This window comes from Mesoplodon bidens (genome assembly GCF_964165515.1).
Source record: "Mesoplodon bidens genome assembly, chromosome: 10".
Lineage (NCBI taxonomy): Eukaryota > Metazoa > Chordata > Mammalia > Artiodactyla > Ziphiidae > Mesoplodon > Mesoplodon bidens.
Genome location: NC_138172.1, coordinates 48,668,390 through 48,696,242, shown reverse-complemented (window position 1 = coordinate 48,696,242; position 27,853 = coordinate 48,668,390). Strand labels below are relative to the sequence as shown.

Sequence of the window (27,853 nt, the reverse complement as noted above, 5' to 3'; positions counted from 1 at the left end):
TTTTCTGCCTCACCACGACAGTAGAGGGAAATGACCAGACTGTAATCTAAGAGTTCTTGACTCACATGGGTTATTATTCATTCCGATCTGAGAGCATTTAAAGATCATCTCAAAGATGGGAAGAACACCTACCGTGTACCTTTCGTGAAACAACGACTTGAAGAAGCACTTGAGCAGCCTGAGAAACGAATCAGACAAGGGGTGCCCTCTGTGGTCAAGGCCACACCCCTGACTTGGGTTTCCTTGTTAACTGCTGAGGACCCCTCGCCCTGTGGGAGCTGGCTCCATGGGGGTGGGGGACTTACCCGAATTGTAATAGGGGCCAGGCAGCCGCGCGGCCGTTAGCGCGAGACTCGGAGCGCAGAGGTTAGAGGTCCCACTCCGCCGGGTCAACAGGGAAGCGGTCCTCACGGCGGAGTGTGGAGACAGGCGGATCGCGACCTTCTCCCCGGGGCGCTTCAGGCTCTTCGGCCTCCGCCGGCGGGTGAGCTGGGAGCCCGGGAACAGGCCGAGGGCTGTGTCCTGCAGGGCTCCAGAGCCCTTGTCACTGGGCCCCGGCCTTGAGGCAGCGGCGAACCTCTCCCCCATGCCCACCTCCGCGACCTAATGGCGGCGGTGGTCACCCTGGGTCGCAGTCGGCGGAACCTGGCCCCGAGTTGGGCGGCCTAAGGAGCCTGAGGGCCGGCTGGGTCCTGGGCGCCTGGCTCCCTCAGCGATGACGGCTGGGCGGGGTCTGGGGACCTGGCCCTGAGGGCGCCGCCAGCTGAGATCTGTCTCCTCAGCCAGGCTGGGCACTGGCTGGAGGACTCGGGCTGGGTGCTGGACCGGCGCTCCTGGGCAAGGTGACTGGCCGGCGCAGGGACCCCTCCTCTTTTCTTTTTTTTTTTTTTTTACAACTTTATTGGAGTATAATTGCTTCACAATGGTGTGTTAGTTTCTGCTTTATAAAAAAGTGAATCAGTTATACATATACATCTGTTCCCATGTCCCTTCCCTCTTGCGTCTCCCTCCCTCCCACCCTCCCTATCCCACCCCCTGTGCTATGCGGCTGCTTCCCACTAGCTATCTACCTTACGTTTGGTAGTGCATATATGTCCATGCCTCTCTCTCGCTTTGTCACAGATTACCCTTCCCCCTCCCCATATCCTCAAGTCCATTCTCAAGTAGGTCTGTGTCTTTATTCCTGTCTTACCCCTATGTTCTTCATGACATTTTTTTCCTTAAATTCCATATATATGTGTTAGCATACAGTATTTGTCTTTCTCTTTCTGACTTACTTCACTCTGTATGACAGACTCTAGGTCTATCCACCTCATTACAAATAGCTCAATTTCGTCTCTTTTTATGGCTGAGTAATATTCCATTGTATGTATGTGCCACATCTTCTTTTTTTTTTTTTTTTTTTACTTTTTATTTTATATTGGAGTATAGCCGATTAACAATGTTGTGATAGTTTCAGATGCACAGCAAAGGGACTCGGCTATACATATGCATGTACCCATTCTCCCCCAAACTCCCCTCCCATCCAGGCTGCCACATAACATTGAGCAGAGTCCCCTGTGCTATATAGTAGGTCCACTGGTTATCCTTTTTTTTTTTTAAGTTTATTTATTTATTTTTTTAATTAGTTTCTGCTTTATAACAAAGTGAATCAGTCATACATATACATCTGTTCCCACATCCCTTCCCTCATGCATCTCCCTCCCTCCCACCCTCCCCATCCCACCCCTCCAGGCGGTCACAAAGCACCGAGCTGATCTCCCTGTGCTCTGCGGCTGCTTCCCACTATCTATCTACCTTACGTTTGGTAGTGTATACACGTCCATGCCTCTCTTTCGCCTTGTCACAGCCCACCCTTCCCCCTCCCCATATCCTCAAGTCCATTCTCAAGTAGGTCTGCGTCTTCATTCCCGTTTTGCCCCTAGGTTCTTCATGACTTTTTTTTTTTTAAATTCCACATATATGTGTTAGCATACAGTATTTGTCTTTCTCTTTCTGACTTACTTCACTCTGTATGACAGACTCTAGGTCTATCCACCTCATTACAAATAGCTCAATTTCGTCTCTTTTTATGGCTGAGTAATATTCCATTGTATATATGTGCCACATCTTCTTTATCCATTCATCTGATGATGGACACTTAGGTTGCTTCCATCTCCGGGCTATTGTGAATAGAGCTGCAGTGAACATTTTGGTACATGACTCTTTTTGAATTATGGTTTTCTCAGGGTATATGCCCAGTAGTGGGATTGCTGGGTCATATGGTAGTTCTATTTGTAGTTTTTTAAGGAACTTCCATACTGTTCTCCATAGTGGCTGTACCAATTCACATTCCCACCAGCAGTGCAAGAGTGTTCCCTTTTCTCCACACCCTCTCCAGCATTTATTGTTTCTAGATTTTTTGATGATGGCCATTCTGACTGGTGTGAGATGATATCTCATTGTAGTTTTGATTTGCATTTCTCTAATGATTAATGATGTTGAGCATTCTTCTTAACGGGGCCTGGACCTCGGAGGGCGAAAGTTGAGCCTTGGGATCTTGCCCCTTCTTGTCAGAACAGAGACTAACATTTGTTTGGTGGACGTTTACAGGAACATCGTGACCCGACCTCAGGAACAACGGATCTGACACCAAGAAGCTTCCAACAATTAACCCCGCCCCTCCCTCACCTTTCCTGTAAAAGGGCTTTGCTGAAAGCTTTCAGGGAGTTCAGGGTTTTTAAGGCATGAGATGCCGACTCCTTTCAGGGCCCTGCAGTAAACCTTTGTCTGCTCCAAACTCCGACTTCTGGTATTGTTTGGCCTCACTGTGCCTCAGGCACATGGGAAGAATTCCCACTGATTTGGAAGGAAGTGGTTGGCTGTTATTTACTCATTTGCCACTAACCCTGTTTTGCTCTTCCTCTTGTGTCTCCCTCACAGACTGTGTTTGAAAGGAATTGCCGATCTGAGGACTGTGCCGCCGACCTGCAGCTTCAGGGTCACCTGTTACTCTCCAGGTGAGTCAGTGCCCCCTTCTTGACTTTGTTCTGGGAAGCTGTTTGTCCTGACTTCAGGCCCAAAGTCTGCATGTGCAGATTTCCCCACCGAAGAGGGTAAATAGAGGTGGGTTTAAAACGAAAAGTTGCAGTTTAAGAAAACGTATATTATACTGTAATTTTAGCAACAGGTATTATTTGGGGGAATAGTTTGGTTTTTGTTTTGTTTGTAGTCTCACATATCTCACAATTAGAGTTTTGTATTTCTAATTTCCCTGAGTATTGGTGATGTGTGTGTGTGTTGGGGGGTGTATTTGATTCTTAATGTAATGGTTTTTTAATTATTTTATTTTATTTTATTTTCGGCTGCGTTGGGTCTTCGTTGCTGCGTGCAGGCTTTCTCTAGTTGCGGCGGGTGGGGACTACTCTTCCTTGCGGTGCGCGGGTTTCTCATTGCGGTGGCTTCTCTTGTTGCGGAGCATGGGCTCTATGCCTGTGGGCTTCAGTAGTTGTGGCACATGGGCTCAGTAGCTGTGGCTCACGGGCTCTAGAGCGCAGGCTCAGAAGTTGTGGCTCACGGGCTTAGTTGCTCCGTGGCATGTGGGATCTTCCCGGACCAGGGCTCAAAAACGTGTCCCCTGCATTGGCAGGAGGATTCTTAACCACTGAGCCACCAGGGAAGTCCTGAGGGGTGTATTTTAGGTTTACTCATTGTATTAAGTTGAGCCATGTGAAATTGCCAATATTTAACTGTTTGGGACAACCCCTATGATTCAGTTTATTATTATATAAAGGAATACGGGAACTACTATAAAGGTTCTTTTTATTTTTTTCCCCACACTTAAAGCGTTGTGCTTTAACAACAAATAATGGTTCTGTGGCAGGAGCAGGTGGAGGAGAGGGGCAGCTGTCCTGATCCAGGGGACAGACAGCCAGTCTCCTGGAGCAGGGCTTCCTCCTACAGAACGTGAACCCTCAGCTAAAGGTGAACCTTCCGTAAAGGCCTTCTGTTTTCTCTCTGCCAACCTGTTATTTCAAACTTCTTGAAGGTGCTGGTCCTGAGTCATTTAACCACATTTCAGGGAATGGGTTCCTTTCGAGACAATTCCTTCTGAGAGATTGTTTTAGCCTCCATGCTATTTATTTATTTATTTATTTATTTATTTATTTATTTATTTATTTATTTATTTTTTCCGGTACGCGGGCCTCTCACTGTTGTGGCCTCTCCCGTTGTGGAGCACAGGTTCCGGACGCGCAGGCTCAGCGGCCATGGCTCACGGGCCCAGCCGCTCCGCGGCATGTGGGATCTTCCCAGACCGGGGCACAAACCCGTGTCCCCTGCATCGGCAGGCGGACTCTCAACCACTGCGCCACCAGGGAAGCCCTCCATGCTATTTATTACCATTTCTCAGAAACAGTCATCAGTGTTGATAGGTATCCTCTAAAATGCCATACTGTGTGTCTTAACTGTGAGAGTTAAGTTTGGGTGGAATGAAAGAAATATCCCATCACGAACCAGTAACTACACTAGGACACCTTTACTTCTGTTGATAAATAACCTGTTATTCATCAAAGGAAAGTAATAGTAAGAATTCTTTTTTTTTAATATCTTTATTGGAATATAATTGCTTTACAACGGTGTGTTAGTTTCTGCTGTATAACAAAATGAATCAGCTATACGTATACATATATCCCCATATCCCATAAGGTTCTTTTTCTTTTGTTCACATTTATCGGGGGAAAGGTGATGTAACCGCCCCCCGTCCGCCCCTCCACATACACACAGATGCTCTTCCAAACCTCTTAAATATTAATTAGCATTACTTTTACTTAGGACTTAGTGTAGTAGATTAAAGTAGCACATGTTGTGCCAAGCTTAGAAAATTATTTCAAACTGATAACTGGGTATTGGAATTGTTTTAACATTAGTCAGAAGGACCTCCTGGGATTATGAGAGAAACCAATTCTAAAGAAGGTTCATAAGTTATCAGATCATGACTTTTAGTTTTAGAAAGGTCTTCCAAAAAGTGTTTTAGGGGAAAAGTAACATGAAACAAAAATACGTGGATTTGTTTTATCTTGAGGCAGACTGTAAATGGTGGAAACTTATTTTGGATTGTAGAAAACTTCATGTGTTGGGAAAATGTTCACTTGCTCTAAGGTTAAATATTAGAAGAGTCCTGATGTTCTTGCTGCCCATTAGTGGACGGTCAAATCCATCTGTATTGCATTGTACTCTTCATATGTTAAAATATAAAACCCGAGGCTCATGGTCAGTAAGGCACCTTTTCCCTAAAGCTGCCTCCACTGCCTTACCCTGGCCTCTCAGGACTGTTCTATTCTCTGGGCCCAGTAATCAATAATATGGGAACAACTGGTGTGGTGGCCAGGGCCCAGACTCCCGTATGTATCAGCTAGCTAGAACCACAAGAAAGTGCTGTATAACAAACTAGGCAAAACTCAGTGGCTTAAACCAGCAATCGTTTATTCTCTGGGAACTGCAGCTCAGCTGAGAGTTGGCTGGTCCAGGCTGGATTCAACTGGATCTTGGTTGACTTGCTTATGCATCTGGGGTTCAACAGAGGGTAGGTGGATCTCAACTAGGCTCAGGTGACCCAGTTCAGCCCTGCTTCATGTGTCTTTCACAGTCCTGCTGGAACCAGTGTCCTAGCCTAGGTGTATTCTTCTCATGGCATGGCACCGGTGCAAGAGGGCAAGCAGAAACATGCGATAACTCTCAAGGCCTAGGTTCAGAGCTGGTGCGTTCTCACTTCAGCCTTATTCCACTGGTCACAGCGAGTCATATAACCAGTCTCAAAGTCAAGGGACTGGGAACTATTATTTTGTGCCCTTTTAGTGAGGAGAACTGCAGTCATACAGCAAAGGAGGCAAATTTAGGGAGGGGTGAAAATTGGAACCATAACGCAATCTATTATACCATGTAAAGAACAGGGTCTCTGTGTCGCTTTCCTGGTGCGTTATAATTTTCAGGACTATTTCAGCCTTTCTTGGAATTCCATCTTCCTACAACTCAGACATGAGACCTAGAGATTGCGGGAGGAGATTTTCCAAATCTCCGAGGTAACGTCCTTGGACCAAAGCTCTGAGCATCTCCCTAGGATGAGTTGTTTCCCAGGAGGCCCCTTGGTCTCTCAAAATAGCCTTTCGGCTGGATCCCCCATTAAACAAACCTTCATTATACTCTTGGGCCCATAAATGTCCCCAAGGGAGCCATCAGAGAAACATTAACTTGTAATTGGCTAAGTAGAGATACAAAACCAAGCCCAGGGTTTAAATTACTTTTAATTTTCCAGATCTTTGCACAGAGCCAGGCACAGAGAGAGAGAAGGCACAGTCAGTAAACTCTCATGGAAGCTAAGGTCTGAATTTGGTTGACAAAGGAAGACTTGGTAGCTTGAACCAGAAGTGAGCTATTTTGGTTATCATGTAACTTTCTTGATTCATTACTGCCAGGGATGGGATGTACATTTCTTTATTGTTCAAGTCAGGGAAGAAATGTGGGCCCCGCTCTCCCAGGATGCCCAGTGTGGTGGGAGAGGACAGCTGGGTGCTGTCAGTGCCTGGTCAGTGCTGGAAGAGAGGTAGATGGGTCATCATGGGGCCTTGGAATAGCTTCCAAGAGGAGGAATTAAAGGCAATGCGTCCAGACATTCGGGGCAGAGGGAAAATGTGAGCAGAGGCACAGAGGCGTGGAGGGCAGGATTCCCATGCAGATCTGCAGGCATCTGGAGTGAAGGAGTCGGTCAGAAGGTATTTTTGCCATGAGCTTCTCTGCTGTAAACAGCTTTGCCGCAAGAGTTTTCGCTGCAGGCATTTTCACCATGTAACTAATTGGCTATAAGGCAATTCTCCTGTAAAAGATAAAAAATAAAAGAGCATCATTAAACAGGACATAATGAAACATGAAAAATGAATAACGAAGATTAAAAGACTTTATTGCAAAATAAAAATATTTGAATACATTTAAAATGTGATTCGTTTTCCCGTTCAGCATCGCACTTTTTCTTTTTTTGCTAAGATTTCTTCCTCCATTAAGAGAGGGATCAGTTTCCAAATACTGAGATGCACATTTGTAACTGAGCTTTGTGTTGTGAAAGCCTCTATACTGTTGTGTGTTCCTGGCATCTTGTCACATGTTCATTGATAGATGTTCCGAAGTTCATGGGAAACGTGGGTTCAACTCTCCACCTTCACATATCTTAAGGATTTGCAAACTGATATGTTATTATTTTCTAGTAGAGTATGCAGTCTGGCTTTACCCTCTCTTATTTCATAGTTCCAGTAAGTTTTACCACCATGTTTCCAATCAAGTCGACATATGTAGTTGTTATCATCCACTGCTTTAAGACTGCCTGTCTCCTTGTCACCATGTAGAGTGTTACAAGTGCTAAGATTTATGTAATATAAATCAACCAGTTCTTTTATCTTTTATGGCAAAATTGCCTTATGCTCAATTAGTTATGTGGCAAAAATATTTGCTGCAAAAATGCTTGTGGCAAAGATGTCTATGGCCAAAATACTGAACACAGGCCAGGAGAACACAGTAAGAGATGAGAGAGAGAGAGAGAGAGAAACACTATATTGTGAGACACCTATGAGTTTGGGTTTCATCCTGAAGCCAGTGGAGGTATAGCAGGATTGTAGCATGAATGGATTTAACCTAATAAGAATGCAGGTAGGCACACTGAAGGGGTAGGGAGAGAGGAGTGGGGGTGGGGATTGAGATTTAGATGGTGTGGGTCATTGGGTTCTCTATTCCACTGAGTGAAAGTACGGTCCAGCTTGAGTTTTGAGTCAGTTACTCTCTCTAGCATCTCAGTTCCTGGATCCCTGGCTCAGGTCCATGGAGTGGCTGCCCTTGGTCTCAGTGCAGGAGCACCTTGGGTAGGATTGGGCTGACGAGAGATATTGTGTTGATCTCCACCGTGGTGCCTCCCCAAGGACTTCAAAAGGACAATTTGGACAGAACTTTTGCCTTTCGTGATATCTTTAGAGCCTAGCTCTCCTGTTGGCTGTCATCCACTCTACTATAAGGTTGAAGCCAAGGGGTAACAGAGAAAAGTCCCTCCGACAACAGGGTAGACAGCACAGCACAAGGTGTTGTGGTGGGAAGCAGCCAAAGTACCCATAGACTGAGGATTCTTTGTCTTGAGAAAACAGAGGGAAATATATCTGGGAGTGATTGGGTCACCTCGAGTGGCCAGGGGTCAAGCCAGGAAATGCTGTCTGTGACTGGGACTCACAGATGTTTTTGTTTTTCTCTCCAGAGAGCATGAATTCTGGCAGGCCTGTTGTCTCTTAAAACAACCAACTCTGCAATTAAAAGTCTACAGTCTTTAATGGTCTTGAGCCTCGTTCCAAAACACGCCATTTCCAAAATGTCCAGGAATAGGGATGAAGCTGTTTAGTTTCTTTAAACAGGACTGAAAATTCCATTTGTAAAATGATGTGACTATGTTTTGTTTCATCTGTCTGACTACTCACAGTACCTAAGAATATACCACATGTGATTAAGGTAAAGAAAAGAGAAATAAACACTATGGCAGTTAAGTTAAAAAATTTTTTTCTTTGTTGCATCCTATAGGAGACCAGTGGAAATTTCAGTGCCTTCTGGCTAGCCAACTCCAATAATGAAAGAACTCTTAAGGCAGGTGTAAAGGCACAGTAAGAATATATATGAAGTTGGAAGAACCATCTAGTGGCCACATATAATAGTCTTCTGTTGTAGCCTTAGTAAGGCTATTTTTGTGGTGTGGGTGGGGGACCAAGTGCATTTCCTAAAACGCTTGGCTGGGAGATGGGTGGCTCCATCCATGAAAAACCAGCCTTCAAGAGGAGGATCACTATACCCAGAGCGCCATTTAGAGTTTGAAACAAATTGTTCACCTTCCTAAAAATGGTACAGTGACCAAAATCATCAACTGCATAGCTTAGGGTAGAAGTAAAGTTGTCTTCTTTTATGAAAGGGAAGAGACGCCTGTTTGTTGAGTTCCCATCATGTACTAGGTACCCTATACTAGGACTCTAGGTGCTAGAGTCCACTGTAGTGTCTGCACAACTGCACAGCCTCGGGCAAGTTGCTTCACATCTCTGTGCCTCTGTTTCCTCTTCTGTAAAATGGGAGAAATAATAGCAACATATTATTAAAGTTGTTTTGAATACTTAACGAATTAAAACATATTTAAGTGCTTCCAAAAGCTTGGCTTATAGTAAGCACTCAGTAGATGAGAGCTAGCATTATTATTTCATTTAATCCGGTCAGTGACACTAAGAAGTAAGTATTATTACACTCTTTTTAGTGTGGAGGACGCAGAGGCTTAGGGAGGCAGGTGACTTGCTCAAGGACTCATGGTGGTCGGGGCTGGGGGTGGGGATTAAAGCTGGGAGTGTCCAATTCTGCATCCTGCTCTCTTCCAGTACACTGGCCTCAGTTGCTGAGGCTGGCTCTGGACCAGAAGGACCAAGGCTGGGGAGCTGGGGGAAGAGTCCTCCTCTGTGTGAAAAGCCCCAATTCAGAAAGGAGGTGGATGGGTAAAAAAATCCATCCTCAAAGATGCCTCCATCCATCCCCAGTCATGCTTCCCCTGTGCTGTCTGACATGTGAGGTGCTGTTCAAAAGCTTTTCTCACTGGAGACCACAGACACCAGTCCTGCTGGGCCAAAATGGTGGTCCAAGCATCGAGTCAGGATATTCTTAATACATGTAGGCTGGATTTTTCTCTCCTTGGAGGGCCTCAGATTTGACTGTGAGCTTGTGGCTGGCATGTCAGCAGTTTCCTCAAATGTAATATCATCACTATTATTATTATTATTTTATGAAGAAAGATGAGTGGGAGCTGATCAGAATCTTGGAAAACTTTTGCCCTTACCAGAATATTAGCCATGTGATTCATTATTTTTTTTCTTTTTCCTCCACTGTCTTTCTAAAATCTGGGACAAAAAAAGTGCAGAAGTTTGTTGATCGGGAGCAGCTGGCTTTTGTAGTGGCTGTTTCTGGAATCTCTGGAAATAGGAATGTTTTTTTCGAAGGTATGTTCTTGAAAGAAAGGTGAAATGCTCCAATGAATAGAACCTTTTGAATGAGAGTAGGATTCCTCATCCTCACTCTCCTCTCTCCCTTGCTCTGATGGGGGTTCCCTAGGGAGGCAGTAGGTGTCTCCCCCACATTTCAGGACCACATCAAGGATGAATGGGTGTGTGGGTGGTCCTTCTGTTGGAGTTACCTAGGCGGAGGGTGAGATGTAACCCCTGGGAAGGTGACCAACAGAGTAAGGCAAGCAAAGAGCCATTCACACACTGGAAGAGGTATTGAAGAGTGCAGTACTTTTCCAGAATACTTCTACTCAACTGACAAGAAGTGATACACTGCTGGTGTATTCATTTATATGGCAAATATCGATGGAGCACTTGCCATGGATGTACCAGGCTTGGTGAAAACAAATAGGGACAAACTACTGCACACTATGCTCTTGGTCTAGAAGGGGAAACACACATGAAAACAGTAATTATAATTCACTGTGATCACTATAATCATGGGAACATGAGGGAGTTCCCTGGAAGCACAAGGGAAGAGGCCCACCCTGTCTCCTGTGTATCAGTTAGTTATTGCTGTGTAACAAATCACCCCAAACTTCATGCCACGGAAAACCCACCATTTATTCAGCTCCAGATTCTGTGGCTCATCTGCTTCAGTCTTCTGGTCTCCTGGGCTCCCTCATGGACCTGCAGCCAACTTCACGTTGGCTAGGTGTCTCTGTTTGGGGGTCCAAAATCTAGAACATAGTGCACAAGGCCTCATGAGACCTGTTATAGAGCTGGTCTGTTTTCACTTTTTGCCACATTCTGTTAGCCAAAGCAAAGTCACAGGGCCAGCCGGATTCAAGGGATGGGGAAATAAACTCTGCTTACTGCTGGGAGGAGCTATGTGTCATAAGACAAAGGATGTGAATAGGGAAAGGCTACCAATCAGCCCATCATACCCCGCTGCTGCAGGGGATACTGGATCTTCATCCTGCAGGGAAATGCTAGGGAATGGTGGGAAGCACACAGCTTAAAATTATTGCCTCTGAGGGGTGAAGGGGCTGGGGTGCTTGTACACCAGCTATGGAGAGTCATTGGTTGAGCACTACTCTGGGTTTGGGTATGACCTTCCAGCCTGTGGCAGACAGCAGCTGGGTCTGGTTCTGAAGAAAGGTCCTCAGCTACAGAGATTCAGACACTGGCAGCTGGAAGTCAGCAAGATCATTTGAAACAGTCTGAGGTGGGTGGCAAGGGCGTGGATGACGTCTTCTACACCCACTTTTTCAAAGAATCTCAGTTGATGAATTCATTCTGGAATTTCCAGCAGGAGTGTCATACTACCTTTTGACACCGCGGCTTCTTTCCACTAACTTGCGGGGAATGCTTTCTTTCCGCATTTCCAAACCCCTAACATTCTCCCTTACTGTGGTAACTTGATTTCCTCTTGCATGTGTCTGCAACTTACTCCGTTTCCCCTTCTCTCCTGAGCGGCACTGTGTATCACCCACCTGCTGAAGGGCATTTGGCTGTAGTGAAAACCCATGAGCCAGGTACAGGGCTGGGAGCTTTGTTCCTGTTTTCCTGAGGATAGCAGCAATGGCAGGTGAGGGAAGTGTCCATGGCACATCCCAGGCAGAGAGGATCAGGCCTCTGCCCGCTCCATCATCCCAGGAGGGACCTGGGTAGAGCTGGGCCAAGCAGCTGCGCTGCTTTGCAGCCCTGGCTCCAGCCCAGCCCCAGGAGGAGCACAGACAGCGACTCCACTGTCCTACACAGTAACTCAGGTGGGATGGAAAGAAGCCCAGCTCGAAGCCTCTTCATGGTTGGTGGTTCTCGCGGATTTCAGATGCAGAACAAGAAGCTGATAGGGATTTGAGTCACTTTTCTGAGGTCAGATAGAAAGGTCAGTAGCAGTGGCAGGAAAGAAAACCTGCTGGGAGGTTCCTGAGGCCAAGTCCAGTGTTCTAGCCATTAGACCTGTGGCCTCTGTCTTTAAATAGCCTGTTTCTTGTTCCCACTCTGACACGCTGCTTACTCGTTGGAATGACTTTGGGGAATACCTTCCTATCTCCAGGAGGATCTGATTTGTAGTTTCCTAAAGGGTGAACCAGCCTTGGTGTGAGGCCCTACCACACATGAGCAGCAGAGATCCATCCCAATGAATATTGGGTTTCAGGGAGAGCTCTCCCCCTTCTGAGCAGACACTAACCAAGATTTTCCATCTGGATGGTAAGAGGATGGGGAATCTGTAGAGGAGCCTTGAAGACAGAGCTGAGGGGTAACCATGGCGACCATAGAAGAGGCTGGGACCATGCTCACAGCTCCCTCCGCAGCCACCCAGGAAGGCTGGATCTACCTCACAGGTGTACCTAAGAAAATATTATTTGCTAATATTTTCCTTGGCTTCCAAATAGAGCCAACCATCAGAGGTTTTATGCGTAAGCATCTTTTCAGCAGGGCCAAAATGATATGGCTGTCGTTTTCCTTCTCGCTGGACATTCAACCTAAGAAAAGGATTTACCAAAAAATGTAGCAAATGGATCGTTCACTTCTCTCAGATCAAGAGCAAACGGGGAGCCACATGCTGTTGGGGTTTTTTTGTTTTGGTTTGGTTTTTTTGCTAAGATTTTTGCAGTTTATTCTGTGTGACTGTGGTGTTGGTCTCTTGCCACAAACGCTAGACTCACCCGTCCTGGGACAGACTTAGTTACTGGAAGAAAAGCCAAATTCCAAAGATGCACAGTTGTTTTGTTTTCTGAAGTAAATCTTCCCCCGCACATATTTTTCTTGCACATGCCCTCTTATTAGCATCTCTCCCAAATTTGTTTAGAGCCACCTGATATAAACTCAGGCAAATCAGAAAGTGGCCCTGCTTCTCTTGGTAGGTAGAAAACCAAAGACCACTTTGGCTTTCTCCCCAGAGGTCACTGCCCCTCCTCCCAGGGCCAAGGTGACAGGCTTAGGTAGAACATGAGCTGCCCATAAATCACTTCATTGCAGTTGCCACGAGAGGGAAGGTACTAGGTAAAGAACTTCTAGATTTTATGAGCTTTCCTCCCTGACTCCATTCCAGGTGATCTTGATCCAAAAATGATGAGGCTGGGTGGAGGCTCTTGGTGCCACGCCCAGATCATTTTATGGTACAGGTGCCCCGTTCCCAGCTGCCATTAAGTGTCCCCTGCCAAGGCTCACAGCTGCCCTTCCTCTTATCTGGAGAAGGGCCCTTGCCTCATGGAAGTCGCCTTGCCTGAGAGGTTACACCCATCCTGGGCAGCCCTCTCCAATGACTGCTGATTTAAGGTACAAAAAGCCAGCCTCTTGCCTCAAGTGCCAGTAACTCTATGCTGTGTTGTGTGCTCCAGAGCCCCCTGTGAATCAGGCCAAGGGTAGACTCTACCCAAGACCACCTTGGTCTTACTTGCTCAGACTCTTCCCCACTCCAGTCCTGCTTCCCGTGGCATCCCTCACAACCACCCGAATCCTTGCTGCCAGGGAACCCCACCTGAGATGCTGGAGAGCTCACACCTCACAATCTGTTCCTTCTCAGATCTCCTGGCCAGGAAGTATGAATCTTTTTCAGAACCGTGAGTTTCAAAAGGAAACCAAATTCAATGTATTTATCAGATATGAGTGGGGGAAAACAGTTGCCGGTGGGTGTTTACCTGCCCTCTTGGAATTGGAGGGTTTTTGGATTTTTAAAAACCAGGACTGTGAGGGCTTCCCTGGTGGCGCAGTGGTTGAGAGTCCGCCTGCCGATGCAGGGGACACGGGTTCGTGCCCCTATCCCGGAAGATCCCACATGCCGCGGAGCGGCTGGGCCCGCGAGCCATGGCCGCGGAGCCTGTGTGTCCGGAGCCTGTGCTCCGCAACGGGAGAGGCCACAGCAGTGAGAGGCCCGCGTACAGCAAAAAAAAAAAAACCAGGACTGTGGAGTGATGAGTAGGAGGTCCCTTCAGGGGGTGAGTGGGACTTTGTGTCTTTTAGGAATACTTCTGGTTGCTTCTTCCCCAGGACTTTGTTTTTAAAGAGGACTATCCAGATGCAGGGATAAAAGGAGAGGGGCCCCCTGTGAGATATAGCTTTCACTGCAAAATGTCCTCCCTGTGGGAGCCAAGGGCAGATACAGTCCTCAGGGCATAAAAGTCACAAGCTGCTCAAGTGAAGTGAGCAGCCTTCCTTGCCAAGAGCGCTGGCTGTTTTTTGAGAATGTTTACTGTGATAATGAGATTTGAACAAGAGGTGAATGCCATTGTTTCAGTCCACAATTGTGTTTCTTCAAGGGAAAAAAAAGACACATTTTTTAAGTTTTCATTTATTTGTTTATTTATTTATTTATTTATTTATTTATTTATTTGTGGCTGCATTGGGTCTTCATTGCTGCACATGGGCTTTCTCTAGTTGCAGCGAGCGGGCGCTACTCTTCGTTGCGGTGCGCAGGCTTCTCATTGCGGTGGCTTCTTTTGTTGAGCACGGGCTCTAGGCATGTGGGCTTCAGTAGTTGTGGCACACGGGCTCAGTAGTTGTGGCACAGGAGCTTAGTTGCTCTGCGGCATGTGGGATCTTCCCAGACCAGGGATCGAACCCACGTCCCCTGCATTGGCAGGCAGATTCTTAACCACTGCACCACCAGGGAAATCCCAAGTTTTCGTATTTTTTTTCTGGAAGAAAATTGTTCTTTGTGTGGAAGAACATGATTCATTTAACCGCCTGAGCCAAGAAGGAGAAAATTCTCATTTACGCACCTCTCTGTCCAGCTTCCCCAGGTTCGTCGATTTTAAAGATGGCTCATGGTTAGACCTGGAAGAGTAGGATTGAGATGAAGGAAACCAACAGCAGTTACAAATCTCTTATTCTACACCTTTCAGAAATGCACGTCTTCCCTTTCCTCCTGATGTTGGAGGCTAAGCATGCTGTCCATCCCTCCCTTCACCTGGCCTCTCATCATCATTGGTGACTCATCAGCACTGAGTTAGTCCCTCCCTCTCACTTGCCATAGGACACAGGTTCCTAACCTGAGGATATGGGTTCATATCCTCTTGGTGGTCTGCACTTTGAATTCATGGGGTCTGTGAATTTAGATAGGAAAACAATCACAGCTTTATTTTCACTAACTTCAAAGTAAAATTTAGCATCGTAGTCAATTGTCAATGTAGACGACAAAACAGAGTAACATTAGCAGGACCTGTGACTGTCACACATAGAAATCACTGATATTTTCACATCCAGTTACAATGTTGCACATATTTCAAAATATCATTCACATTCATCTCTACTTCAAAGTTATGGTAGCTATGTGATCTACCACCAAATCTTATTATTCAGTGTTATTTTAAAAACCCGTATTCATAAACCACATATTTTTAAACATAATTATCACTGTATTTTTGTATAGCTGGTTTCTTTATAACTCTATTTTTCATTTTATACATTTAAAAACATTTTGAAAAGGGGTCCATTCACTTCACTAGACTGCCTAGAGTATCTGGTGACAAAAACAGGTTAAAAACCCCTGTTCTAGAAGTTTTCCCTGATTTGGGGAAAAGATACATGTTGGAGAAACAAACATTTTGCTCTGCTTACTGGAATAGACAAAAGATTTTTATTATAATATCCAGAACTGAGACTTTCTTATAAGGCTGGTGTCATATTATTATACCTTTTTCTCTTTTTTTTAACGTGGGGTCAAACTTAGAAGCCGCTGGAGGAAGTGTTTCTCTGACCCTGTAGCTCCCAGCGTCTATGATACACTGGTGATGAAGTAAACATTCATTCCTTGTTTGGGTTTGTTAAAGACACGGGTAACTGTCTATCACAGCTTTGATGAGCTCAAGAAAACCAACGCTTCAGGCCCAAAGCAGAGAAACTGGGCATCGTGGTGAATGTGGCAGCCACTTTGTGCACAAATGAGCACATATGTGGTTGTTTGAAGTGCTGCATCTGGAGTGTCTATTCTTGTTTCTACCTTTGGGGACCCAGGTGGGAAGAGCCACTTTTCTCTGGCCCCTATGACTGCTCACCTCACAGGAAGAAGTTTCCAAATCAGGGAGGCTTGTAATTTCAATACACTTTATTGTCTGTGACCATTTACATCCCCCATTTGGTTCTTGAGCTAGAAACAGGGAAAAATGATGGCCATGACAGAGTTATTTGCGGAGGGATCACGGTGGCCCTGCCGACTTGGGCTCTCTTGAGTTGTCTGGCCTGCCAGTGTCATGAAATGCAGGTTCGCTTCTTGCATTTTAAATGCATGGTGGCCGAGTTTAACGGGCGGTGTGTGTGGTGCAGGGTGGCACTGGGCCGCTGCTGGTCAGGTCATCCATCGCTGCACACCATCCCCGTCATGACATCAGACCTCTGGGCAGCCCGCAAATTTGGGGAATTCCTCTGCCCCCCAAAGTACTCTTTGTCTTTAATCCAGTTGTTACAGTGAGTGAACCTGATTTGTTCCAGATGTTGTAAGATTTAGTGATTCCGGAAACTACTCCTCAAGTCGAGGCTGATGAGGATTTGAATTCCTCTGTTCGCTGGAAACCAGCAGTTCTTTTCACAGTTAAGCAGATGGGGCAGGAGGAGGAAGCCTAAGCTTCTTGGAGGGGCAGGGAGGGCATTCAGGCTTCTCATGTCTGCCTTGTTAGAAAGAAGGTAGCCTTTGAAGCAAATACTGATTCTATAACTAAATGAGTTATTAAATGAGCCAGAGCTGGGGCCACATTGATGCTAGCAAAATCAGTGAGGATATAGCCGTGTTATTTTTTTTTTTAAGTGACACATATTTACATGAATGATCTGAATGTTGCTAAGGAAACCACTATTTTAGTTCAGATCACCTTAGTAAATACTTTTCTCTTACTTTATGAGCATAAAACCATCCAAAGGGGGTACGTATGAGGGAGATAGAGGTATTTCTGGTTTCACATAAGTGGTTTTCAAAGCAGAAATTCACTCCCAGGAATCATTTCCCTGACTCGCTGTAAACTTTAGTTGACATGCCTTACAGAGGTGCCCCGTGATCTCTGTCTGGAGTTAATAGCCCTGTGGGTCTGTTTTGCCTGATTAGAAGGGATTTATAAAGCATGGCAAGATGTGAAGCACATCTCAAACTCTATGTATAATAGCCCACTGTTGGAGAAGGTTGAAACCTACACCCATACAGATAGCATATTCTGTTTAACAGTATTATTGGTTTATGCAGTTTTTGAGGATATAAACAATATGAATATTAAAGCTCCTTAAAGTTATGGATTTAAAACAAAAGCAGAAATTAATTAATGTAGATTGTTGCTGTTTAGATTTTTTTTAAGTGTATTTGAAAGTAGACAAATGCCCAGATAGATGCTGGTGGGGGTCTGGGACAACCTGTGTAAGTGACCCAGGGATTCAGCTGCAGCCCAGCCAGGTGACTGGGGTGTGTATCCAGGGAAACCAAAGTCAGGAGGAGAAGCTGAGTGGTGACAGAGCTATGTGGGTTGGGCACACCTGAGAAGCAGGGGTGGGTCCCCGACGTGGCACTGAGTTTTGAACAAAGCAAAATAGGTTGCAGGGTATAAAATGAGGGGATCCTGAGCTGGTCGGTATGAGGATCATCAAATGGGTTAGAGCAGATGATTGTGGGGTGAGGCTGTAAACCACAGGAAGTTTCCCCTGGCCTGGACTTATGTGGGGCCAGCTGTAGGATAACCACAGGACAAGATGAATAGTTGGGCAAAAGTAACAGCTCCTACCATTCTAGAGTATATTAAAATATAAAACAAGATTAGATTTGATTTCTTAAATCTATTCAAAAGTGTACATTGTAGGTACAGTATCTTTTTTGGGCATTTCTTGGTGATTCTTTTGACTAAAAAATATGTTTTTACCAAAAAAAAAGTGATATCTTTTTTGGTGGTCTTAGTTAATAAAATAAATTCCTAAATGTTTGCCGCAATAGCTAGAACCTTCAAAATCAGGAAACTTTAATGACTTTTCATGGCAGTGAAAATTGGTATTTGGATTCTATATACTTTGATGTTTCAGTGAGTTCTATAGGAATAGGCAGTAAAACTAATTAAACTAAGTAACTAACTAACAAAGTAAAACTAAAATGAGCCAGCAATACAAAAACAATTCCCATCCCTGTAGGAAGGAGGAACTTTGGAGCTTACACTGGAACATTCCGTGGGGACTGAATCCTTTGTAGTCCCTTGCTGGAACTCGAGGTTTCCTTGTCCAGAGTTCCATCGCATGAAAACTGGGGAAAGGATAGCTTCCCTAACTTATTGCAAGCTGAGAGTAAGGGACTAAGAATCTAAAAACATAGTGCATTTATCTGTTCCCCACTTTTCTTTGCTCTGTTCATAGGAGCCTGACTCTGAAAAACTGTATTTCCCAGGCTCCTTTGCCAACAGACTTCCTGTTAAGTTTGGCCAATGAGAGCACTGTTGAGAGGTTGAAGGGAGGGAGAAAGAGAAGAGTCAAGGTATTTCTCCCCAACCCCACCCACTTCATGCAGCATCTCTGGTAATAGCTACATCCCCTCTGTGGTCTCAGCCTCTTCTTGGCAGTCCCAGCTCTGGTCACAACCGCCTCCCTCAGTCCCTCCAGCTTCATGGATAATAGTTACTTCTAATCTCTGGTTTTCCTCATCTCCCCTTGTTTTCTCTTTTGGCTCTTCTAGCACCTTTGTTCCTAGTTCCCCGTTTTAATCTCTTCCAGTGAACTACCTGGCATGGACTCTGTTTTCCTAGCGGCACCCTGACTGATACAGTGTGTTTGAATCCTGGCACTGCCACTAGGTGAACTGGTACTACCACTAATTACCCAATAAGTTCCTAAGTCACTTATATCACTTGGTACTCAATGTCTTTGCAAAATAGGGAGGAGATTGCTCTGTAATCAATTCTGAAGTCCTTTTCAGCTTTAAAAGACCATGAGTCTCTAAACTTTGATCTTATAAAAATGTGTGTATCACTCCACGTCTGACTCAGAGATGTTTTTATCATTTACTCCCCAGGACATGGCTTAGCCTTCATAATATTCTATGTGTACAGAATATGGTGAAGGCATTCCCAGTGGCTTCTTACCTCTAAAGGCTGATGTTGGCAGCTTTTTCCTTTCGTGACATACAAGTGTTGGGTTTTTATACAGTTTTGTATAGATTGCTAAGGAGTTGCCTGTGTCACAGAGGCGAGGCCTCCAGTCTGGCTCTTTGAATGCAAGTGCTTCTGTAATGAAGAATCTCAGGGGCTTTGAAGCAACTCTCAGATGCAGCAGTAGGCTTGACTGTAAAAACTCTCATCCTGTAGAGGTGAACAGAGGCTGAAGACCAATCACCGTAATGACATTCTAGGACAAAGTGGTGTCAACACTTGCGCCTTGGAGGTATTGACAGCTGCCTTCCTGGGTTGGGAAGCCAAGGACAGCCCCTTACAGAGTGCCTGCCCTGCAAAAATGGGTTCAGAAATTTGTGCTTGCTGCCATTTGTGTCTTCTCTAATTGGTCCCTAGTCATTCTCCCCAAAGTGAATTGCACTGGGGAAGCTCAGAAATATATACTCCTCAGATTCAGCAAGGGTGGTGTGCTATGTGACTTACCTTAAGGTGCACTGGTTTAGGGCAGGGACAATATTAAAAATAGTTAACAACCTGCACAGCAGGCATACCTACCTTTTAGAAGCAGTCACCAGGCATAGACAACCAGAACAGTGCCCCTGGTGCAACCCACTGGCGGTCAGCCCTGGGTTAGGGGTGTGTTCAGTCACCCATACCTATGTTTCCTGGAACCATGGGAAGAAACGGAGACTATGGCACCTGAGGTGGATCCTTGTGACGGTGGCATGAGAAGGAAAGTGAACAGGATGTGGATCACAAGGGGTGGAGTGGGGTTTCTCGAAGGCCTGGAGCCCCTTTCAGATGGTCAGAGATAACAGGATTAGTTGATCTGACCTGCCAGAAACAGGCCTTATTCACCAGGTCATAAAGCTGGCATAGGGTCCCACCACAGGCACTGTCAACGCTGTCAAATCCCTTTACCCTTATGTGCTGGCCTGGCGTCCGGCTCCCAGAACTGCCTCTCTCTGCCTACTCTACCCACCGGGTAGCAGTCCAGGTAGCAGGCCAGAGGTGCTGGGAATAGATGCTCTTGCTTTCCCACAACATCCCTCAACCAGTGACTGGAGTCGGCACATAAATTCTTCCTTCATTGCACAGATGCGATAACTCAGGACATTCCTTATGGCCTAGATCTGTGTGGTTTACCTCCTTTTTGCACCACATCACATGTAATCAGTGAGGTTCCCCTTGCCCAGTGTACATTTGGGGCATCACATTTTGGTAAAAGTCAAAATTATCTTCTGGGGCAGAAAAGTACATATGTGGGACACCTTTTTTTTTTAATTTTACAATATTCATTACAGCATTTTATAAGCAAGTGAGTTTCAGGAGCTAAATATTATCAATTTTATGTCTTTAAATACTCAATTTTATTTTTACCCCAGTTTATTTTCCCTAGACCTCTACTTTGCAAGTAACATGAGCAAATCTGTGCCATTGAAAATTAATTACAGACAACCATATTATATGTTAAAAGTACAATACGTAGAATTTGCTGAGAATCTAGAACAGTGCTGACCAATAGGCTTTAAACTTTTTAAACTTTCTGGTAGCCACATTGAAAAATTAAAGTGGAACTGGTGTGACAAATTTTATTTAGTGTATCAAAAATCATTTAAACATGTAATTAATACTAAAGCAATGACTGAAAATTTTAAATCCTTTTTTGTTTTATTGCACTAAGTCCTCGAAATCTGGTGTGTATTTTACACTAATTCAGACCTGCCGCATTTCCAGTGCTGAAAAGGCACATGTGACCAGTGGCTACCATATCTGACAGCACAGGTCTAGAACATACTGTGTTGTCTCACTTAGTAGATGAGAGAGCTGGGGTAATTATACACCAGTTCCCATCAGTCATTGTTTGAGGGCTGCTACAGGGAATGTCAGGGGCTTAATTCTTAGGCGTTTAGCTGGCCTGCAGCAAAAAGTCCTCCGGCTAAAGATGGGGATGCTGGCAGATGGAATTGCAGCCTTGGAGGCTGTAGAGATAAGACGCCCAGGGACAGGAGCAGAACCACCCAAACATAGCCTACTACGTTTTGCAATACCTTCACTTTGGTGCCTTATTATGTATTAACAAATTATTTGCAACACACCTGGCATTGGTGACTCAAGATAACTGTTAAGTTTACTGGCCTAGAGGATAAACTCAGCACTCTGACATCCAAGGTCCATGGGAATCTGGACACAGCCTACACATTCTATCAATATTGTCCTCCTACCCATCTTACTGCTAAGAATGTCCTTTTCCTGCCTCTTTCCATGTTATTTCTGAGTCACTTCCATCCCTTTATCTTTTGTTTACTTTTTTCTCTGCCTGGAATGTCCTTCCTATTTGTCCCCCCGTTTGCTCCTTATCCTTTAAAATGTGCTCATTTTCTACATCTCTTAGGGAACTTCTTACAGCAGCGTCAGTCTGCAGTGATTTCTTTGCTCTGGATTTCTCTTGCCTCTTACACTGCACCTGTTCTTTTGGCATGCCTTGTCTTATCAGCTTCATGGTGCATCTCCTTCACATAATAATTTATTTGGTGCCTTGTGCTCATATTCCTCATAGGAAGACATCTGATGAACAACCATGGTTTTATGTGGTTTTTTTCATGTTTGTAATTTTAAGCACTAAAAGTTGAAAAGCTATGATAGTTGTCAACAAAGTGCCAAGAGGGAGATTGTCCAGCATAGCGGCTGAAGGCATCTGGAGTCATCCTGAATGCCTCCACCAATTTCAAGGAAAATTGTCAAGAGGAAAAATAAGCACTCACAATAGCTTTTGTAAAGAGATGACACCACCCAGTATTCTAAATATTCTAAATGGTAAGAAGGCAACTACAATTTCATTTCTCATCCTATACCCAAATAAGTTTTATGTAACTTTTATACTGTTTAGTTGTATTTTTATGTACTTTAGGAGCAATGGGCACACAGGGAGAATCACTGGCCCAGGAGTTAGGAGGGCTGCCTGGCTCTGCCACTATCTTCTGTGTGGCCTCAGGAAAGTGGTTAATTCTGGCCTTTATCTGCAAAATGATGACTCAAATGAGTCCCCATCCAGCTGTCAAATTCCATTTCTGATTTTATGATGTCTGCTCATTTTTAAGACTAGGAATTGTTTATGATTTTAAATTACAGTGGCTATAATTTATGTCACTGCTTTTATGGCACATTGTGGAGGATATCTGTGATTTGTTGGATGCTGAATCCTTACTCAGGAACGCGGCCCCCGATTTTGACATTTCTCCTATGGGAGAACATGCTCTGCTTCACAGTGTCCTTTTTGATATGATTTCCATGAATGGAGAAACTAGTGTGTGGGGGTGTGGGTGTGGACAATCGATCTTAGCCAAATTTTTGTTGACAGGGCTATCATTCCATTAACTGTAGGAGTCATGGTTCACTTCCTTGATAATACTTTGTGTAATATCCCTGATGGCCCTCCCCTAACCCCACTGTCCCTGCAGAATCCCTTCTTTGTCCTCTCATCGCATACAGGGTCTTGTAAGGGTCTCATAAGGATGTTTCCTTATCCCTAAGGGTCAGCACGTAGCACACATTGACATTAACTTATGTCGCACATGTTTGTTTCCTCCACTAGACTGTGAATTCCTTGAGGGCTGGAACCTGCATCCTTGGTGCCTAAATTGAGAAGGTAGTTTTAAAAAGTGATGGATGGATAAATGATTAGAAAGAGGAAGGGAGGGAGGATGGAAGGAGGAAGGCAGGAAAGGAAAGAGCAGGTGGATTTGGCTGCCCTGTAGTATTACCCTAGTTGTCATTATCAAATATAGTTGTGGTTCATAAATATAATGTCAATCTTAATGACAGTATAACAGGAAGTTTTGTGAACTCAAATGCAGTTGACTAGAATGTGCTTGACTAACCCTGTCTTAGCATCCTTTACTCAGGTTAAATTTAAACTAGCAGCAAAAGAAAATAAAAGTATTATATTCTATAAAAGATAGATTATAACCACAAGTTATTTAAATAAGGTCATTGTTTATATCTTTAAGACTTAAGGAAGGTCTAAAATGATCTAATAGAAAATTATTAAACACCAGTTTAGCTGCTTTAGTTTCTTTCCTTAGCATCTTCACCAAAGAATTATCTGCATAAAACTGTTTCTGTGATGGTAGAAAAGGAAGAATTTGCTTTAGTGACCTTTAATGGTTCAGCATAGGATGATTTGGTATGGAAATGTATTGCATTTACCCAATAAGGAACTTTGAATGGTATGTGTTTTTAATGTACAGTAATGAGTGAGGTCAAAGTACAGTTTCTATAGTGATCCTCAGGTACCACACGGCCACTAAGACGCCCGTAGCAGCATCTGACATTTGGAGTATTGAATGAATTGGCGCTAAACTTCAATATAAACCCAACATGTTCACAAACAGCTGCTGTAAGATGTATTAGGACAGTTATATTTATTATTTTTGATAAAACATGAGCAAGATGTTTCCAGCAGGCTGTATGTGTGCTGTAAGATAAACTTTATAGAAACTGTACAGTTTGTACCTTAACTGTTAGTGACTAATCATGCTTTTCATATAAAAGTACACCAGAGTCATTGGTGTACATAGAAATCTGACCCACTTAAAAGACTGCAAAATCAAATTAGAATTAATGGGAAAATTTCTCAGAGACTAAAATGCCTTGAAAATTAGAAAGATTGTTCTTCAGTAAATGAGAAAGCACCCGTGGAATGTTTGGCACAAAAACACTGTGCCTCATTGTTTTACTCTTTTAGCAGTCCCGTCCGAGAGGTTGGTCTTCACGGAATCCTGTTTTTTTCAGATGTCATTAAATGACATTTCTTGCCAAAGCCCTTCCTGGCTGAGCTGAAGATTATGTAAGAGTTGTAGCTCAGACAGCCTTCGTGATGAAGGAAGTTTGGCACCAGCTCCAGCTCAGCACCTCCATGGCCTGGTGACCTTGATCAGAGTGGACTCCCCTGTGGGGGGCTCAGCATCTTCACCTGTAAATGTGAAGGTTGAACTCATGATCTGTTGTGGGGAGGTCATACATGCCATTCATTCATTCAGCAAGGGTTTGTTGAGCACCTACTATGTGCCAGGCACCATTCTATCTCGGAGGGTTCAATGATGAGCAAAACCAGACAGAAGTCCCTGCCCCCTGGTGCCTAGATCCTAGTGGGGAGAGAGATCATCCTTAATCAAGCAGCCACACAAATAAATGTGTCATGACAACCTTGGGAAATGCCATGAAGGGCTGGTGGAGCCCTTCAGGGGCTGAAGAAGCTCATAATAGGGAGATTTATTTCACCCCGATGGGAGACCAGAAAGGGCATCCTAAGGGTGTGACAGGCAAGGGGCTGGAGAACGCAGGCAGCGGTGGAGAGGGACGGGCTTTGAAGGCACAGGAGGCACTGAGTGCTCAGCTCAGCAACTTGACCGCCTTATCTCCCTGCATCTCGATTTCCTCATCTCTAAAAATACAGCTGACATCAGGAACCTTTCATGCTGTCATGCTGTTGAAGGTTCCAGGACAACTTGTTTGAAAGTACCCAGCACCAGGCAAACTACATTGCATTTCATTTCTAAGAATAGCTTTGGAAGCAGAGATCTACTGTTTTGTACGTGGATTTTCAGATGTGAAGAAAGAGTGAAAACAGCTTTGAGGCTTCTTTTGTTAAAACGTCTGAGTTCGCTTACAGCCCTGGAAAGTCCCTGGCTTCCCTTAATCATAGAGCCATGTTTGCCTTACTTGACTTTGAAAACCTGGGAGTGACCTTGCTGCCTGATTAAGTGACAGAGGCTTTAGGTGCTGGCAGAAGGTTAGACATCCCTGGCCTGATCCCTTGCCATTTACACACAAGGGAAGGAGGCTGATCACATGAATGACAAAACTGGAGTGAGCAGGCAGCCCTGCCCCATGGTCCTGGGCTTTTCTGTCTTGTCTCTCTGCTTAATATTTCATTTGGAAACTATGGATACTTTCTGAGGCTACTTGTGGGTGCTTAGGCAATTCCTTCTTGAGATAACGCAAGGCTAATGCTCTCTCATAACTCTTCAAGGCCTGAGAATTACATCTTTAATCTTACAAAAGCAAACAGGAGGACAGAAATAACCCATCAATTGTTTAAAATGAAAATGGCCAACAATAATAAATAATTGCCACAGTAGGTTGAGGTCAGGGTCTTCATTTACTGGAGGCCATTCAAGAATTTGAAACTTTTCTCCAAGTTAATTTTTCACATCTTGTTTGGATCCTCAGAGCTCTTGCTTCCAAAAACAAGGCCATCAGATCTCTCATTGCACGTTATTCTTGTTGACATGCCAGGCGTGCAGGAAAGTGAGGTCCTCTCTTCATGGATGGGTAATGATGATCCCCTCCCCCACAAAAAATGCATATTTCAAAGTTTTATAGCCTACTGAGATTTTGGAGAGTTCTCTTCTCTTTCATGCTGTATTAATGGTTGCAAACAACAATAAACATGTGCTTGTTAATTTAAGTGGAAAAGGAATTTATTGGAAGGATACGGGTTGGTTCAGAGCCTAGGCAGGAGGGAGAGGCAAGGCTTAGCCCAGGATGCCAACCCTGGGCTCTCAACTCCTCTGCAACCACCTCAGATGATCTCAGAGGGCCCTGGTGTCATTGGTCAGCCCTCAAAATTCGTGGCCCCAGTTGGCAGCATCCACCCCCCACACTGAGGCCACTTGACACCCTTAGATCACGTGACTGCACTTAGTTAAATGCCCACACTTGAATGACCAAGAGGAGGGCAGAGGGAGGGTCTGCCTCTTTTCTGCTGATAGTTCTTCCACCTCTCTTGAGATTCCCCCCAAACAAAAACGGGTCAGGATGCTGAGTGGCCAAAAGTAACAACTGTCCATTACTCAAACCCTCATATGCTTGATCACATCTGCCGCTAACTGGCTGGCCAGTCAAAGATCGGCCTCCAGTGTGAATTTATTTTGTCCAAAACTCACATTATCTAATAATCATCAGCCTCATGTGCATCTTCATCCTTGTCATCATCCTCACCACCATTATCCTCATCCCGTTGATGGTCCATTCACTCCTCCGCTCTCCTGGGCTGCCATTTCCCTCCATCTCCTCACCCTTCAGATATTCCCCTCTCCCCCCTCCCTTCCCAGTCTTTGACGCCGCTTCTATTTCACTGCAAAGTGGAAGCAATCACAGGGGAACTTTCATTTGTTCCTACCACCCTTCTACTGATGCATCTGGGCCATGCACTCCACTTTCTCACTTCGTACCAGCTGAGGCCAGCCCCTCCGTTTGTTCACCAGGCCATCCAGCAACTGTGCCCTGTCATGTCTTTATTAATTGTCCCCTATTAGATCCTTCCTGTAATCATGTAAATATGCCATGATAATTCCCATCTGAAAAGAAAAAAACAATTCCCTTGAGCCCACTTTCCCCACCAGCTGTCAATCCTATTTCTCTGCTTTCCTTTATAGAAAAATTCCTCCAAAGAGTCAGCTGTGCTTATTGTTTCCATTTCTTCTCCTCCTACCTCTCTCAGACCAACTCCAATTATCCCTGTCACTGCACTTTAGCAGTTCTTATCAAGATCACCAGTGGCCTCCAGATGGCTAATTCCAGTGGCCAGTTCTTTTTTTTCTTTTTCGGTACGCGGGCCTCTCGCTGTTGTGGCCTCTCCCGTTGCAGAGCACAGGCTCCGGACGTGCAGGCCCAGCGGCCATGGCTCACAGGCCCAGCCGCTCCACGGCATGTGGGATCCTCCCAGACCCGGGCACGAACCCGTATCCCCTGCATCGGCAGGCGGATTCTCAACCACTGCGCCACCAGGGAAGCCCCAGTGGCCAGTTCTAATTCCTCATGTTAGATTGCCACATTTGATGAAACTGATTACTCCTTTCTTGAAGCATGTGGCTGCTTGGAGACCGTCTCTCTTGGTTTTCCTCCCATCTCCTTAGCCACTCTTTTTCAGTCTCCTTTGCTGGCTCCTCGTCATCTTTAGCTCCTAAACATGAGACCCCGACTTCTCTAGTTACATGCATTCCCTAATGATCATTTCTAGTCCACCCAAGTGCATACCTCCAACCCTGACCCCTCCTTCCACTCTAGACCCTTACATCCAACTATCTCAGCATCTCTTCTTAAAAATCCAATAGGCATTTGGATTTTCTCTGCTGACCTTCTATACCCATGGTCTTTCCCATCTCAATAAGTGACCCCTCTTCCCTTCATCCAGTCCATAAGCAAAATCTGTTGGCACAACCTTTGAGACATCCAGAATATGACCTCAGCTTCTACACTGTGGTCTGGGCTGCCATCTTCTTACACCTGAATTATTACAAGAACCTTCAAACCAAGCTCTCTCCTTCCCCCAACCAACCACTCACTCCGGACTGTTCACATCACATCCAGTGAGCCTTTAAACATTGAAGTCAGGTCACACCATGCCCTGCTCAGAGGCCTGCAGGAGCTCCTGTCTCAGAGGCAAATCATGGGCCTGGGGATGGCCCACAATGTGTGGTCTGCCCACCCCCACTCCCTTCACCTCTAAGCCCATTTCCTCCCACTCTGCCCCTTACTCACTCCTCTCCAGCCACACGGGTCTTCTTGCTGCCCTTGAATACACCAGACACAACTTTTCCTTTGCTAGTTCTCAGATATCTGGGTATCTTGCTCTCTTTCTTTCTTCCGATTTCTACTGAGAGGTCACCTCATCAGTGAAGCTTCCCTGACCAGCCTATTTAAAATTGCACCCCACTCTCCCTCCAAATCTGGTGTCCTCTA

General features: G+C 45.0%; 1 protein-coding gene across 1 annotated transcript in view; it reads left to right on the top strand.

Annotated features, from left to right (window-relative positions):
- Nucleotides 1-27,853, top strand: part of ITGA9 (integrin subunit alpha 9) — a 296,584-nt gene that overhangs the window by 196,193 nt on the left and 72,538 nt on the right. Inside the window, exon 17 of the mRNA XM_081247512.1 lies at nt 2,923-2,999. Within this exon, the coding sequence (XP_081103638.1) occupies nt 2,923-2,999 (77 nt within the window). The remainder of the gene's footprint in view (nt 1-2,922; nt 3,000-27,853) is intronic.